Raw genomic sequence first — 18193 nt, forward strand, 5'->3', positions numbered from 1 at the left:
ATCATATTCCTTCTCTGTTCCTCTAAATGCTCTTGTGCCAAGAGTCATAAGGAAAAGAATGCAGGGCTGTGGAAGCCTAGAGGACTGAGGGAAGACTCTGCCTCCACGCGGGAAGGCTGCCCAGAAGTGGCTGTGAGGGAGCTGGATCTCTATACATTTATGAATGCTGTCAAAAAAAAAAAAAATGGTGTGTTACTATGAGGAGACGGGAAATCAGGTTGGGAAAACTCTCTCATATTTCCCAACATTAAGTCTTATATCAGCAGCAAAAGTAACATTCTCAATGGTCAGGAGAATAATTTTATATTTATCTGATGTCTTTCTTTAAGAAGCTCAAACCCTCCTAAAGATAGGACTGTCTTAATTTTGACAGTCTCACTTTGGGGCCAGGAAGAGGTCAGGGTTATTACACGGTCATGGTACAGCAGATATGAACTGTCAGGACTGCAAGGGAACTGAACCTGTAACTGTTACCTCTTTCTCCCCACTCAAAACCTGAATCCTGACCCATTCTCAACCAGGGCTCATTTCATGGTATCAACATTAAGGCTAAAGATGCCTGGCTCAGGGTAGGGTGGGGAGGGTGGGGAGGTTGGGGAGGGCCCCTGGGATGCTGGAATCTCTGCATCTGTCAGCTTAAGCTCTATCCATCAAAGTGGTGAGAAAAGGCTCCCTTCACCAGCCTCTGACCCACCCCTCCTCCAACCCAGAGGGATATACCAAGACTGGGGACAGAATCCCATTCAAGGAGGGAAGAAAAGAAACAATGGCTATTCAGGCCTTTGCCAAGGTCATAACCCGCCCCCCACCCCAACTCCAAGCCCCTTAATGACCCAAACATCAACATTCAGAGGCACAAGGGAGAAGCAGAACAATCCCCTATTCATCACCAGGGCCTCTGCTGGGGAATATGGGGGTATCTGGATGGGGGAGCAGAGGAGGGGGAGGCGATAGTTCCCTGGTTTGTCTCCATTTCCTTCCTAAGTGCCCAGCTTGCTGGGGGCAAAGAGTATGCGCTTTGGAGCCAACAGGGGTGGTTTTGTCCCTTCCAGCTGTGTGATTAAGCCTCAGTTTCCTCATCTGTTTGGGCCCCGGGTAGCGACTTCAAACGGTGGATTTGAGGATTAAATGAAGAAATGAATATAAAACTCAAAAATAGCACCTGTCACCATGGCAAGAGCTCAGTGAAAGTTGGTGATTATTATTGTAATTTATTTTCTATTATATGTCTAAGCAGGATGGAGAAGCCATGGGGAAGGTTTAGCTCAGGGTGTGTGTGTGTGTGTGTGTGTGTGTGTGTGTGTGTATGTGTGTGTGTGTGTGTGTGTGTAGGGTGGTAGAGGGGTGTAAGAAAGAGAGAGAAAGTTTCTATATAACTGACACAGGATTTTCTTCTCGGTCACTTTGCAAGCCAGGGACCTCTGGCCGGCAACAACCTGCCTAGGCCTCCCTCGGCCACACAGCCTGCTGCAGGAGATGGCAGAAGATGCCCTGCTCACTCTGCCCACCTGGGCCAAGTTTGGCTGCACACCAGTTCCTAAGTTCTTGTCCCACACCCAAGAAGAATGAGGATATGCTGACAATCGAAGAGTGAGCAAGGTGGGGAGTTTTATTAAGTGATGAAACAGCTTTCAGCAGAGAGGGGACCCAGGGGTGGTCCCCCTACCCCAAATTGGGAAAGTCCTTGCAATGTGGCTGAGTCCGGGGCTTTTATAGGCTCAGAATAGGGGAGGGGCAGGCTGTAGGTAGTACTGGAAAAGGCAACATTTGATTGGTTAAAAGGCATTATTCAGAAAGAATCAATTGGGAAAGGGTAGGGAAACAGGAACAGAAGTTCTCACACTGGGTTGCGGGTTTCATCCTGGACCAGCAGTCCAGTCTTTCAGCCTTCAGGCTGTTTTTGGCTTGAAGGTAGGGTTTCACTGGAGACCTGCCCCTATCTGCCTAGTCATTGGGCTGCATTCTACTGCTTTCAAATTGGTATTCTTTATTACTTACAAAGCACCTCACATATCCTATGTAAATTTCATAGCAATCCTAGAAATACCTTTCACAAATGAGGAATTTAAGTTTAAAGAGTTTAAATGGCACTATTTGATATTCTCTCCAGGGTGGCAGGGACGGTGCAATTAATTCCCTCACAGATGTGCCTAAAAGACTTTTTTTTTTTTTTTTTTTTTTTTTTTTAACACAATGCCGTTATCAATCCTGGCGATGCCTGAGAGTTGTCCCAGAACTTCTGGAAACTACGCCATGGACCTATAATATACCTTTCTAGGTTTGTTTTCCTCAGTCTCTGTGTTTTCTTCTATTCCTGCCTGACAGAGGCCCCTTTTATCCTCGTGCATTCCCCCAGAGTTCTCTGACTCCCTTCCCCACAATTCGCTACGTCCCTTCTACTGAAATGGCCTCCTTTGCCATTTTTACCTATTGAAATTCTCCTTACCATTCAGGTCTTAAGCCATTCTCCAACCATTTCTTAAAATGTTCTCCCAGCCCAGGCTCCACCCTCAGGAAGCCTGAGCTGTGTAGCTTGACTATGCTGATGTGCACCAATGTTTCAGCAACACTTTTCATACCAGCCTGCCTTAAGCGGGGGCAGGAATGCCACTGTGGAGCTCTTTGCATTCTTAGTGCCTAATGCAGTGTCTGGCAGTTGCAAGGGCTCCACAAACTGCTGAGACTGATTGAAGATTTCTGGCTACTTTAATATTTAATCATTTATCACATATCACTGAGTACTCATTAACTGCTATGGGGAATGCAGATTCAAGCATTCCTGAAGTAGCTTTCAGTCTAAAACAGGGTTGGAAGACAAGTGTGTAAATGACTATTTATGAGGCAGAACGCTTCACAAGGAGAATGCCAACAAAACGCGTGTTGGCAGGAAAATCGACCACGTCCCCTCCCTGCATAAATCCCTTCCATGACTTCCCATTAGGTTGAAATCTAAATCCCCCCTACCCACCAACGTACATGGCCCCCTCATAGCCTAACTCTGCCCACATTTCAGCTACACGGGCCTTCAATCTCTCCTCATTGCTAGGTTTCTCTGATTCTGGGCCTCTTCACAATGCTGGTTCCTCCCCAAAACTCTCTGGCATCTTTTCCATAGCTCTTCCTACAGGAAGGGCTTATTTCTTCAAGGAAGCCCCCTAGGCAGTCCTGGCCAGGTCAAATTCTCATTCCTTTTAAAAAATTTAATAGCGCTCATCTCAATGTGCAGTTACATATGTATTTATGTGTCTAATTTGATGAACATCTGTCCCCCTCACTAGACTCCGAATCCCATGAGAATGGGCATCAAGGCGTGTGCTCATAGTGGTATTCTCTATGCCTGCATGTCCTAGACACCCCGAAATGTTGATTCAATAAATGAAGTAACGATGGTTTGGAAAGCATTTCAAGCTGTGGAGAACATTTTAAGAAATGAATAACAAATGGCCTGGGCTCGTATAACAAAAATAATTTTGACAGGTAAAAATGGCAAAGGACAGTGTTTCAGAAGAAGGGACCTCAAGGCTAGTTGTGGAGTGAAGGGTGTCAGAGAACTCTAAAGGAATGCATGAGGATAGAGGCGGCCTCTGTTTGGCAGATTGGAGGGAAATATAAGGCATAGAAGAAGACAATCCTGGAAAGATATGTTAGAGCCAGAGAGGGTATGGAAAGTCTGAAATGGCAGGCTATGATAGATTTAATTTGTAATCAACGAAGAGCCACTAAAGTTTGTTAAGAAAAGAGGGGCAAGACCAGAGCCACTCTGTCCATTAGCTCCAGGTGCGTAGAAAGGTGTTGGCATAGAAAATGAAATGAAGGTGACAAACAGAGAGACCTTACAGAGAAAAAAATGGGTAAGACTTGATTATCAGTAGCTAAATGCTTTCCAAGTGAGGTTTGAAGATTGCCTCCATCAGAATCTCCAGGGGTATGAATTGAATCAGCAATGCCCTTGAGACCTACAGGCCAGCATCTCCCAGGCCTGGGTATGGGAATCTGCATGTGAATGGCCACCTTGAGTGGTGCACAGGTACACTCAAATTTCAGCTGCTGGGCTACAGGATCTATGTGCCTGTACCTATTAGGTGCCCAAATAAGATTCTAAATGACAGAATGAGTCAAAGAATCCTGGGCTTGGACCATGGGAAAGTGGTAAAATGGTGTCAGAGGGATGTCAAGAGGAAGAGCTGGTTTTGAAGGGAAAGTTGTTGAGTTCAATTCAATGCTAGAGGAGAGTCAGAGATAACATGCAGACCTCAGAACCAAAGTGTTGAGACAACAGACATGGTGGGATTTTATTCTCTGATTATTTTCAGAGACCACCTTATTTTGGATGTGCTGGTTCTCAGCTTTTCTAGAATCAGGATTATAAACCAGATAATCTGTGAAGTAATGCAAGGAAAAGGGCTCCAGTAGGATAGGGATTGAGGATGTTCATAAACTAAGGATGAAGAAGGAGAAAGAAAATCAGTTTTTTACTGATTTTCCACCTGCGTTACAAAGCACCCAAAATCTTTCGGCTTCTGGGAAGTGGAAGGCAATGCCTTCCAGGCATGCACTGAAGTCTCTGGGACATGTTACACACATCTATGTAAGTGACTCACTGCCTACAGGGCAGGCACTATGTCCAAGAAGTCTCAGGCCACTCTTACCAGCATCCCCTACGCCCACCAGAATTTTCCACAAGGACAAAGAAACACTTGGATGCGCTATTATTGCTATATCCCACATGTCTGGAACAGTGCCTGCGCTAAACAGTTGCTCCATAACTATTCACTGAATGAAGAAATAGGACATAGGGCACCTCATTCAGAATCTCAGCCCTGCCATTGACTAGTTGTAAACCCTTGAGCAGCTTAATCACTTTCAATTTGTTTCCTTACTTATAAAATGGGGATAATAATAGGTTCTTCATAAGACTGTTGTAAGGATTAAACCAGATAGTGTGTGCAACGTGCTTGGCATGATGCAGTCACATGGTGCATCCTGCACATTGTAACTATCATGTGGTCATCAGGATGCCTGCCTCCTCCACTTCTATGCTAACATAGGGTAGGGGGCGTTGTCGGGGGTGGCTAAAACTCAGCTTCTGTCAAATCATTTAATTCAACCCAACCTCTTTCTCTCCATCTGACACTTCTTACCACTTTAAAAGACATAAAGAAGGCAACACTTGCACAGGAAACTGTGAGCTGGAAATAACTCTCCTTCACCCTGTGCTTATCAGTATCATCACTGGCACAGGGACCATCCCATTCATCTGTTGATGTGCATGATGGGAGGAAAGAAAAAGAGGGAAAAAAGAAATCTTAATGCCGCTCTTCATTCTAGAAAAAGAAAAAAAGAAAAAAAAATGAGGCCTGACCATTTAGAGACTTGCTCAGGGGCACGGAGTAAGCAGTGAGCCTGGAATGAGAGCCACAGTTGTTTCTCCCACCCTCAGCCTGGGTCTTCCTCATCCTGCTACTGAAACCCTGGAGTTGATAGGATCAGGCGTGTTGAAAGGTACAGGGGGAAGTGATGCTGAAGTAAAGTTCTTCAGTCACTGCCCTACAACAGAAAAAGGGCAACCCAGTCAAGGTAAATGATGGCAGGTGGAGAAGGCCTCACCGAGGCTTTTGGAAATGGCCAAGAGCCAGTCCCATCTATCTCACCCCATCTCTTCCCTTCTTCCAGATTCTCTAGCCCAAAATGCCTAGAGGAGACTGGCATAGAATGCAAATAAGAACAGACCCCTAGGTGGTCTGGGGAAGGAGAAGGGCCCAGGGCAAACAGAGGCGGGCAGACGGGTGTCTGCAACCTCCCAGCCATCTCCCTGGAGACAGGCTAGATGAGGTCAGGAGCCCAGGCAAGCGGAGAGCCTGAGGACTCTCAGCAGCAGAGCAAGCAACTTCTAAAAAGACAAAGCTCTCATGTCAGGAAATGTCCCCATATAGAGGAGGCAACAAAAAAGGAGAGGAATCGCCTCCGGGCAGGGGACTTCCAGCTCTCTTTTGTTTGTGGGGATGTTTCTGGTTCCCAGCTTTGAATTATGGCTTAAGGATGGTGGGTAATTTAATTAAACATTGCAAGGGCTTGGCCGAGGTTGCCTGGGAGCCACTGGTTTAAAGTTCCTACCCTGTCATGGCCTCATCAATGAGATTGAGAGAAACTATGTGTGTGTTGGTGGAGAAGGGAGAGGAAGAGGCTCAGAGCTCAGAAACCCAGAGATTCTTTTATTCTTCTTTGACAAGCGCCCTGACAGACCCAGCTTTTCTGGGAATTCAGCCCAGTGTCTGAGCACCCAGCACAGGGCCTGGCGCACAGGAGAGAGGTACTCAGGATGGCTGACTGACTCTAGCAATGAGTGGATGAAACCACAGCAGTCTGATGATAAACACACCCTGGGGCAGCCTTTAAAATGATTCAGGGCAAGTTCTCTGCCTGAGGTTTAAAGTCCAGGGAGCGCCATCCTCTGACTAAATTGCTCATCACCAGGCAGTACTCAACCTGTCCTCAGGTAAGAGTGATCAGACCTGGGACACGTAGCTTCTTTCCTTCCACCCAGTTTTCTCTACAACTTCACTTCTGTAGAAAGGGTCATGAACCTTTCTAGATACCTTGCCTATCCTAAGTCCCACCAAACTCAGATTCCACCTTTGCCCTTCCCAAATGTGGGAAAGGGGCTGAGACCTTTCTGTCACAAGGGTGGTTTTCCAAATGCTGCAGAGATTTAGTCTGAAATAGAAAAGCTAAAACCCGCTTTTTTTTTTTTTTTTTTTTTCCCAGGGACTGGAATCCGCTGTCAGGTGCTTTAACTGCTGGTCTCTCTCTCTCTGGTTCCACCTCCACGGCTCAGCTCCCCACAACACACACCCCCTCCATCCTCACCTCCTGACACCTCCACCCTCACCTCCACAACCTTTACCCAAGTTGCACAATGACGTTCTCTCCCCCTACCTCAGCCACACTTAATCCTCTTTCTCAATCTCCCCACATTCCTCTCTATTCTCTCCTCCTCCCAGTCTCCCTCAGCTCCACACACCGTTTAAGCCCCTCTAGATTCTAACACTTCCAGAATCCTCTCCCCAGAAAGCTCTCCTCAATCAGCCAGTGTCCGCAGAGTCCTTGGCAAAGGGGTTGCTGGGAGTTATGACTAAAGATGGGGACATGAGGGTGGAAAGATACCCCTTTCCCATGACAATCCTAATTAGCACACAGGATGTGGGGGCTTTCCAAGGAAGCGGAGAGACTCTGCTCAAACAGCTGTTCACTGGGGAGGGCCTCTCAGTCATCTTCTCTACTTCCTCCCCAGCACACCGGCCTTTCCAGGCTCCTCCGTTACACTCTTGGGAAAGCCGAGCCAGAATTCCAGAAACAATGGCCCCCTCCCCACCTGTCACCGAAGGAGACGGAAACTCTTCCCAGGTCATCGATTAAGCAAGCACCGAGCAAAGAGGGGCAGTTCTGCTCTCCCTCGGGCAGCACCCTCACTCCCCACCCCCCACGACCCCATCCTGGAGGCTCCCTTCCTGGCTCTGACCTGGAAAGGCAGGTCAGCTGGGAAGCGGGTTTGTGCTGGCTACAGTGGCAACTTGATTCTCATGAAAAGATAGTAGTTTGGCGCTCCGGAAGACCAAGGGTTCCTTACGGGCTATGGTTTTAAGAGGAAGCGTGGGGACAGTTTCTCCTTAGGAATCTGCCTCCTCCTCCTCCACAGACAAAGGGAGCGGCTTCCCTGCCATGCATTCCGAAGCCCCGAGCCTCCCCCTCCTCTCTCCATCTGCTCCGGCCTGTTGCTTCCGCGCTTGTAGTGTGTAGCAGAGGCATTCGCCAATGCCACGGCGTCCAGGGTACCCCAGCCCCAGTCTCTCCTCCCAGGGAGCCCGGCGCTTCCCTTACCCGACTGCAGCGAGAACCTCCGGGGAATCCCTTCTTCCTCCCCCAGTTCCCACATCCAGGACCCAGCTGCCGGGAGGCATCCCACACAGGAGACGCAGAGGCAGTGAGATCGGGGGTGAGGGGACGTGTGGCAAGCCCCAGCGTGCCTGAGGCAAAAGAGGGTCAGGTCAGCCGAGGTGCCGGCCGCCACGGGATGAGGGCAGGACGCCTTTGCGAAGGGCTGGAATTGCCTGTAGTCTGGGGTGACCCTAGAATTTCTACATGGAAAGACTTAGGGCCACCAAGTGCTGAAAAGGGCGGGGGGGCATGAAAGGGGGTGGGGAGTGGATTCTTACCGACTAGGTTGAAGCTGGGTTTGCAAAATCAGAACACCAATACTACTTGCATGGACGTTTAGGGGGGAGAGAGGATTCTGCGAGAATCCAGGGGAATGAATCGCCTCCCACCACCTCTTGGTGACACTACTGCACAGAGGTGACGACTAGGTGGCCAAGGTGGGTTCACAGGGAGGGAGGTACCTTGGCAGGTTGGGAAGGTGGGAGCAAGCGGGGCAGGGGCAGGGGCAGCTGGCTTACCCGTGTCTTGGCGGAACTGGTTCATGGACTGCAGGTCGATGATGTAGGGCGCGAGACGGCTGTCCACCTGGCCCAGCACCACGCTGCCCCCCGCGCGGGGGCCGGCGCGGACCACCGCCTCAATGTGGTGGCTCACCGCCGGGCTGTAGGGACGCCAGCGGCCGTGCTCGTTCAGCCATTCCCAGACCACCACCGCCGAGGCCAGGAGCATGGCGAGCCCGGGGCTGCGGCCCGAGCGCCCGACCTCCTCCGCTTCCTCCTGCGCCGCCGCCTCCGGGCCTCGACCGCGCCCCCTGCCCTGCGCTCCCCCTCCCCGGGCAGCCTCAGCTCCGGCCCATGGGATCCTCCCCAGCCGTGCATCCACCGGGTCCGGGACACCAGGGCCACCGGGCTGGGACCGCGCGCCGCCGCCGCCGCCGCCGCCGGGGTCCGCCGCTGCTGCCGCTGCTCCGTGGGGTCGAGTCGCTTCATGCAAATGTCCAGCTCTCTGCAAACAGGCCCCCGCCTTGCAAAAGCCACTCGGCGGGCGCGCGGCCCGAGCCCCGGCGGCCGCGAGCTGGGGCTGACGGGGAGGCGAGGACCCAGCCCTCGCACCAGTTGCGCCTCGGGCTCTGCAGACGCCGGGGTGGGATCTCGCCGCACTGCCGCGCTCGGAATGGCACGCTCTGGTCCCCTCCCCTCTCTCTTTCCCTCCCCACCCCTTCACCGCACGAATTGCAGTAGCCGCCGCGGGGAGAGCTCCCCCTCCCTGTGGCTCTGCTCAGTCCCTTCCAGAATGAACTGCCCCTCCCAAGCGGGGCGCTAAGGCAAACCCGCGCCCGCGTGTGCTTCCCTGGTTCCTTGATGCAGAGAAGCGACCCGCCATAACACGGCCCCGGGACCACCACTGTCGCCCAGCCGCAACTTTGCAGCCTCCTTCCCCAAAATGTAATTTTCTCTCTCTCTTTTTTTTTCCCCCTTAATGGAGCACGATCAGTGTCCGCAGCGCAAACTGAAGACACGCATTGTCTCGGGGCTTGCGCACGCACTGGCACACTCACAGTCGCAGACACGCGCGCGCACCCCCAAGCCTTCCTTGCCCCTGCTCCTATTACCTCATCCGCTCCAGCATCCTTAGCTGTCAGTCAAGGAAGCAGAAGCCACGCCCCCTGCTGCTCGGGCGAGTGCCCTGGAGCTTACCCGCCCCCTGCTGGCCTAAAGTGTCGTGTGCCGGCCAATGGCTACTCCAACCTCTGTTAATAGACCCAGTCCGAAGGGATGCAGCAATTTGGCTAATGATGGATTTCTATTACCTAGGTAGGGAGCAAATGTGGTTTTTCTGGCCAGATTCAATGTACTAGAGTCAGGAAGATGCATGTTAAATTAGTTTTATCTGCATCGTTTCTGTAACTAAAATTATGAAACACTAGGACAAACACAAGCTAAACTTATTTTGATCATCAATAGTTAATATGGAAAATAACCTTAAATAGGTAGGTTCTGACTAAAAGGGAATATTGAAGTCAGGATTATGCATTATGCTTGTCAAAGAACACAAATTTTGTTTTGTTGAGATTGCAAACCACATAAAACAACGAATTGAGTCTATCAAGATCCAAGATATAGGATGTGGGAAAGTAAAAATAGATTATGTGTTAGAGAATGGGATTGTGAGTCTTTTGAAATTATCAATTTTTTCATAAATATCCTAAGACCCTTTTATGTTTTAGAAGAGTTGCTTCTCCCTCCCTCTCCTTACAGCTGTCTCCAGTTGTTAGAATTTTCCATCCCTCTAACCTTTATCTTTCTCCCAACAGAGTTCTGAATACAAGCAAAAGAAAAAGTGTGAGATCTGTTCTTCTTCAGGCCTCTAAAGGCACCAGGCTCAAGGGACCTCTCAGCTTTGTTCTTTCTGGTCTTCTTGCACAGCTTGACCTCCAAAATGCCTAGTCAGCCTCTCCCTTAATTGGGGACTGTTCCTAATCCAACCCAAACAACACCACTCATTAAAATGTCGAGTTTCAGAATTAGAGCAAAAAGAAAACAAGCTAAGGATACCTCAATTAATTCTATCATAGGCCATTATTATTACCATTTTACAAATGACAGGACTTAAGGAATTTAAACTATTTGCCCTAGATTGCATATCTAGTTAGAGGGGAAGCAAGTATTCAAAATTTAGTTGGGCTGACTCAAAAGAAAATGCCTGTTCCATAGCATGTCCTATATGACACAGAGGTGGCACAAAAACAGGCAATGTAGAAGTGTCTCAGTGTGAAAGAAGGGAAGGGAGAAAATGGTGGTAGAATTTTCTGGAAAAGAAACAGAAGTCAAACTGAAGAAAAAGTAATTTAAACATTTATTGGGCTAGTTTTATTTCTAGTCATAAAAATGGAAAGTATCAAAACTCAGGAAACTTTCTTACAGTCTTGATAAGTATGAATCAAAAAGGGAAGAGTAATGATTCAAGGGGATATTGGAAGAACCAGCAAAAATATAGTCCCTGACCAGCTAAGCCAGAAATTCCCAGGTGAAAAAAGTCTAAACTAGATAAGAGGGCTACTAGCAAATGTTAGATGAACTGTTTGAAAGATGAATGGAAGGTCGAAGGAAACTGACGCCTACCTGCCTATGTCCAGCCTAATTTTTTATCTGGTCTTCTTGTATCTTCCATGTTAAGCACAACAGAGTATTACAGCAGAATAAAAATACCTTATGACATGCGAGAAGGTTTGTATGTAGTCTGATTCATTTGCAAGAGGAAGTGAATACACACACACACACACACACACACACATACACATATCCACACACGAGAGGGGTCTTTAAAAGTTTATGGAAAATGCGTATTATGAAAAAACTAGGCAGGTAGTTCAAATTTTCTTTTGCACCCAAATAAACTCATACTAACTTGTATGAGTTTTTGAGACAAAGTCTTGCTCTTGTCCCCCAGGCTGGAGTGCAATGGCGCGATCTCGGCTCACTGTAACCTCCGCCTTCTGGGTTCAAGCGATTCTCCCGCCTCAGCCTCCCAAGTAGCTGGGATTACAGGCACCTGCTACCATGCCTGGCTAATTTTTGTATTTTTAGTAGAGATGGTGTTTCACCATGTTGGCCAGGCTGGTCTCGAACTCTGGACTCAGGTGATCAGCCCACCTTGGCCTCCCAAAGTGCTGGGATTACAGGCATGAGCCACCGTGTCCAGCCAACATTCTATTTTAGTATCCAAACTATATCCCCCAAATTGCCTTCTGTACCCATAAGTGGCATAAAAATCTTTAACCAAATGATATTCCAAATTTTTAATTTGAACATATGGTGGCTATAATAAAACCTCACTAATTGAGACTATGAAGCCAGTTTTGAACTGTTCAAAGGTACAATTTGATGATACTTCAAAAAAGGTCATTATTGTCTAACACAAAGGTTCAATGAAAAAGCCACTTCTCTTCTTTTTCTGTAGAATGTTCATAGACAAAATCCCCCCCTTTTTTTTCAATTACCTATTATTATGTGATAAACCACCCTAAAAGTTGTGGCTAAAAACAGCAGCAAGCATTTATTTTTCAAACACATCTGCGCTTTGGGGAGGGCTTCCAAGGACAGCTGGTCTTTGCTCCACACAGCATTAGCTCAAGGGAGCTCTCAGGAAAGCAGGTGGCTGGAATCATCTGTAGGCTTGCTCATGCATAAGTCTACTGCTTGATACTGGCTGTTATCTGGGCACTTAGCTAGGGCTATCAGCCCAAGTACCTACACATGGCCAGTCCATGTTATTGATTGGCATTCTTACAACGCAGAAGTTAGTTTCCAAATAAATGAGAGGCAAGAGAAAGAGCCAGGCAGAAGAGGCATTGCATTTTAATTTTTTTATTTTAAAATAATTGTAAATTCACATGCAGTTATAAGAAACAAGACAGAGCCTGTGTATCCTCAGCATCCTATAATACTCTAGGAAAACTATAGTGCAATACCACTGCTGATATTGACACTGTTAAGATCAGAATGGTTACAATTCTGCTCCTTTATTGATACAATACCATTGTGTCACACATTATACAATATACATTTTGTATACAATATACATTTTCTGCACCACAAGGATTTCTCATGTTGCCCTAAAAGGTACACCCACTAATTCCTCCCCACTACCATCCTGTCCATAACTCCTGGCAATAACTAATATGTTCTCCATGTTTATGATTTTGTCATTTCAAGAATATTATGTAAATGGATCATAGAGCATTTAATCTTTTAAGATTGGCTTTTTCCACTCAGCATAATTATCGAAAGATTCATCCAAATTGTGTGTATCAAGAGAAGTTTGTTTCTTGTTATTGCTAAGTAGTGTTCCCTACTATCCATGGACCATCTTACTGTTCATCCGTGGAAGTTCATGTAAGTTGTTTCTAGTTTGGGCTATTATGAATAAAGCTGCTATGGACACTCTCATCCAGGTTTTTGTGTGAACATAAAGTATCCATTTCTCTGTGATAAGTGCCTAGGAGTACAATGGCAAGGTCATAGGGTAGTTGCATGTTTAGCTTTTTAACAAACTGCCAGTTTTCTAAAGTGGCTGCACCATTTTACATTTTCTCCAGCAATATAGCCATGATCTGGTCACTATATCTTCACCATCATTTTTTGGTCAGTATATTTTATTTTAGCCATTTTTGTAGGTGTGTAGTGTTATTTCATTGTGCTTTTAATTTGTTTCCTTATTGACTAATAATGTTGAACATCTTTCCCTGTGTTTATTTGCCATATATGCTCTTTGATATCTGTTCAGGTCCTTTGCTGGTTTTTGTTTTTCATTGTTGAAATTAGAGAGTTCTTTTTATATTCTAAATATTGGGCTGGGCACAGTGGCTCAAGCTAGTCATCCTTGCACTTTGGGAAGCTCAGTCAGGAGTTCGATTGCCTGAGCTCAGGAGTTGGAGATCAGCATGGGCAGCATGGGGAAACCCTGTCTGTACAAAAAATACAAAAATTAGCTGGCCGTGGTGGTGCAGGCTTGTAGTCCCACCTACTCGTGAGGCTGAGGCTTGAGTCTGGGAGGCTGAGGCTGCAATGAGCTGTGATGGTGACATACTCCAGCCTGGGCAACAGAGTGAGTGAATCCTAGTCATAAATAAATAAATAAGTAAATAAATAAATAAATAAGTAAATAAATACTCTTAGTGGATATATAGTTTGAAAATATTTTTTCTCAATCTGTAGCTTACGTTTTCCATGCTCTTCATAGCATCTTTCACAAAACAAAAGTTTTTTAATTTGATAAAATACAACTTATCATTTTTTTTTTCTAAATGGCTTCTGCTTCCTGTGTTAATTTTAATAACTCTTTGGCTAGTCCTAAGATTTGAGTATTTTTTTCCTCTGTTTTGTTCTAAAAGTTTCATTCTTTTACAACTTACATTTAAATCTATGATCCATTTTGAGTTAAATTTTTGTGTATGGAGTGAGGTTTAAGTTGAGTGTCTTTTTATTTGTTTGTTTGCCTATAGATGTATTGTCCTTGCACCATGTGTTGAAAAGGCTTTTCTTCCTCCTTTGAATTGCTTTTGAGTCTTTGTAAAACAATCATTCTGGCATATTTGTGTAGATCTATTTCTGGTTTCTCTAGTCTGTTCCATTGACCTGTATGTTTATCCCTTCGCCAGTACTGCACAGTGTTAATTAATAAGCTGTATTAATAAGCTATGTAATGTCTTATATTGTAAATTGGGTAGATTGATTCATCTCACTTTATTCTTCTTCAAAATTGTTTTAGCTATTCTGGATCCTTTGATTTCCACATAAATACTTGAAGAATCTTGTCTATATGTGCAAAAATTCTCGCTGGGATTTTGATAGGAATTGCATTGAAGCTGTATATCAATTTGAGGAGAACTGACATATTTTTACTGTGTGAAGTCTTCCAATCCATAAACACGATATGGATATGCTTCTCTATTTATTTAGATATTCTTTGTTTTATGTGTTTTCTACTTTTAAGCATACCTGTCCAGTTCATTTTTTACTCAATGTACACTTAAGTAGTTCATTTTTTCAGAGTGATTATATTAATAAATGGCATTCTATTTTTAATATTGGTTTCCACATACTTATTGCTGGCACATATAAATACAATGGATTTTTGTATGTTTATTTAGTATTTTGTAAACTTGCTAGGGAGTCCAAATCTGGGTCTAAGATTTTTTTTTATAGATTCCTTGGGATTTTACTTGTCATCTCCATATAGGGACAATTTTGTTTCTTCATTTCTGATCTTTATGCTTTTCATTTCCTTTCTTGCCTTACTTAGAATTGTATTACCTGTAATTTCCAGTACTATGTTTAATACAGTCATGAGACTAGACATTCTTGCCTTGTTTCTAATTTTAGATAACATCTGGTTTTTCACTATTAACTATGATATTAACTGTAGGTGTTTATTTTAGATGTTCTTCATCAAGTTGAGGAAGTTTCCCTCTATTCTTACTTTCCTGAGAGGTGTTTTTTGTCATGAATAGATATTGAGTTTTATTAAATGCTTTTTTGGTATCAATTGATATGATCATAATTTTCTTTCTTTAGACTGCTAATATGGTGGATTGCATTGATTGATTTTCAAATATTTAATGAGATTTGCATCCCTGGAATAAACCCCACCTAGTCATAGTGTATAATTCTTTTAAAATATTGCTGTATTTTATTTGTTAAAGGTTTCAGGGGGCTGGGCATGGTAGTGCATACCTGTAGTTCTACAGGATCTGGAGACTAAGGTCAGCCATATCTACATCACTAGCCCCCAGTAAAAACCCTGACACTGAAGCTCAGATGAGCTTCCCTGGTTGACGATACTTCATGTGTATTGTCACACATTGTGGCTGAGAGAAATAGCACTATCTATACAACTCCACTGGGAAGGGACACCTGGGGGCATAAATCTAAAAAGGCTAAACAAGCTCTTTATGAAGAAAACTACAAAATTCTGATGAATGAAATCAAAGAATGACTAAAGAAATGGAGAGATATTCAATGTACCTTTATAGAAAGACTCAATATTGTCACATTTTCAGTTCTTCCCAACTTGTTCTATAGATTCATTGCAACTGCAATCAAAATCTCAGCAAGTTAGTTTGGATGGGAAGGAGGGGAATTGCTCAAACAAATGGTATTGTTTTTGGTTTCAAATTCTAGTTGGTACAATGTACAGCTGGAATTTGAGAGAGAATTCTCTCAAATAAAATAATAAATAAAAGGGAGAATTTATTTTATTTGGAATTTCAGAGAGAATTCTCCTTTTTCTCAGAGCAATTGATTTAGGGGATGTGACTGATTTTTACTGTCTCCCTTTTCTGGTGTCCATTCTAAATTACCCTCAGTCTCCCATAATGCTTCTTCTAGTATTGGTGTCTTGCCTGGTGGCGTGACCCAAATCTTCATTTCTGAGGGGTCTGAGACCCTGGCTCCCATGCTATTTTCAAGCTAGGGTGGTGCAATTGTCTGTTTACTATCAAATTTGGTCAAGTAGGGTCCAAATGGATCATGTGAGTGGCAAACATATTTCTTCCTGCCCTTACTGGGTCACATAAGCACTTCCTCCTCCTGAAGAACTGGGTTAATTGCCTGAGCCCAGACAGTGACTCTTCTTGCATAATGGTCTCTGGATACAAAGTCTTTGCAGTGACAGGCAGAAGCTATGGCTTAGAGTTCAGCGGGACTCTTTCCATGTCCCCTGGCAGAAGTGTGCCCCCATAGGGAATCAGGACCTTTCATCCTACAGAGTCCTGACTTGGGGGCTGGCAGGGCCATGGATGGCAGACAGAGAGACAGGAAGCACAAATTCCCTAAGTGTATTATTAGGAATACAGATAAAGGTAAGCAGGGCCCTTCCTGCCTCTACCCTTTGTTTCCCAGGCCCAAGTATAGGCCTGTATAGGTCAGACATCTGACATGTATCTTGCTGGACTAAAATGAAGTTCTCTTCTGGAGGATTTAGAAGAGAATCTATTTCCTTGCCTCTTCTTTCTCCTAGAGCTCACTCATATTTCTTGGTTCACGGCCCCTTCCTCCATCTTCAAAGCCAGCAGTGTTGCATCTCTCTATGCCTCTTTCATGGTCACATTTCCCTCTGAATCTCTGATTCTCCCTTTTCTCATTTTTAAGAATCATTGTGGTTACATCAGGCCATCCAGATATCCAAGATAACCTTGCTATCTTAAACTTAGATGATTAGCAGTCTTAATTCCCTCTGCAACGTTAATTCCCTTTTCCCATATAACCTACATAGTCATATTCCAGGGATTAGGCTGTGAACATCTTTGGGAGCCTGCTCCTCACATTTCTCATACAACTCACTTGTGGTCTCCTTTCTTGCTCATGCTGCTCAATGCTAGGTATTCCAACTCCATTATATGAGAGACTGGTTTTTTGGCCACACTTGACATTATGACTTGATAAATCTGATAGAACTTATTACGAAATGGGGAGATTTGGATGCAGAGTCACTTAATGTCTCAAGATTAGGTGCTCCCTACCAGGGCCCAAAAGGTATATTTAAACAGTATATAATTCAAAAGGAGTTGTTATTGAAAAGATATGTAATTATCCACTGCAAAACATGGCCTTTCTCCAGAACCCCAAAACTTTGCCTTGTACTTTTCCCACTTGGGCTTGCTTTCAACTCCATATGGTATCTCTTCCCACATCTGATACTTCTGAAACCAGAGGGTCAGCCAGGGCACACGGTCCAAGTAGCCGTACTGTTTTCACTATAGCGTGGATCTTCTGGGACCCTTTCCTGAACCGGTTTGAGCTGGTCTGATCCGGTTTGATCCGGTTCCACCCGGTTTGAGCTGGTCAGATCCGGTCTGATCCGGTTCCATCTGGTTAGAGCCGGTCTGATCCGTTTCCATCCGGTTTGAACCAGTCTGATCCGGTTCGAACCGGTTTGAGCCGGTTTGATCCGGTTCCATTTGGTTTGATCCAGTTTGATCCGGTCTGATCCGGTTTGATCTGGTTCCATCCGGTTTGAGTCGGTCTGATCCGTTTCCATCCGGTTTGAACCAGTCTGATCCGGTTTGAACTAGTTTGAGCCAGTTAGATCCGGTTTGATCCGGTTCCATCCGGTTTGAGCCGGTCTGATCCAGTTTGAGCCGGTCTGATCCGGTTTAATCCGGTTGAGCCAGTCTGATCCGGTTCGAACCGGTTTGAACCGGTCTATTCCGGTTCCACCCGGTTTGATCCGATTTGAACCGGTTTGAGCCGGTCTGATCCGGTTTGAACCGGTTCCATCCCGTTTGATCCGGTTTGAACCGGTTTGCGGTTGATCCGGTTTGAACCGGTTTGAGCCGGTCTGATCCGGTTTGAGCCGGTCATCCGGTTTTATCCGGTCCCATCTGGTTTGATCCGGTTTCAACCGGTTTGAACCGGTTTGAGCCGGTCTGATCCGGTTTGATCCGGTTCCATCCCGTTTGATCCGGTTTGAACCGGTTTGCGGTCTGATCCGATTTGAACCGGTTTGAGCCGGTCTGATCCGGTTTGAACCGGTTTGAGCCGGTCAGATCCGGTCCCATCTGGTTTGATCCGGTTTGAACCGGTTTGAACCGGTTTGAGCCGGTCTGATCTGGTGTGATCCGGTTTGATCCGGTTTTAGCCGGTCTGATCCGGTTTGATCCAGTTGCATCCAGTTTGATATGGTTTGAACCGGTTTTAGCCAGTCTGATCCGGTTTGATCCGGTTCCATCCGGTTTGATCCGGTTGCATCCGGTTTT

General features: G+C 45.6%; 1 protein-coding gene across 1 annotated transcript in view; it reads right to left on the reverse strand.

Annotated features, from left to right (window-relative positions):
* The window catches only part of DTX4 (deltex E3 ubiquitin ligase 4), a 35841-nt gene extending 26930 nt beyond the window's left edge, over window positions 1-8911 (reverse strand). The window contains exon 1 of the mRNA XM_050758525.1: window positions 8454-8911. Within this exon, the coding sequence (XP_050614482.1) occupies window positions 8454-8664 (211 nt within the window). The 5' untranslated portion in view covers window positions 8665-8911. The remainder of the gene's footprint in view (window positions 1-8453) is intronic.
* Window positions 8912-18193: the final 9282 nt, after the last annotated feature.

This window comes from Macaca thibetana, chromosome 14, assembly GCF_024542745.1.
Source record: "Macaca thibetana thibetana isolate TM-01 chromosome 14, ASM2454274v1, whole genome shotgun sequence".
NCBI classification, from domain to species: Eukaryota; Metazoa; Chordata; class Mammalia; order Primates; family Cercopithecidae; genus Macaca; species Macaca thibetana.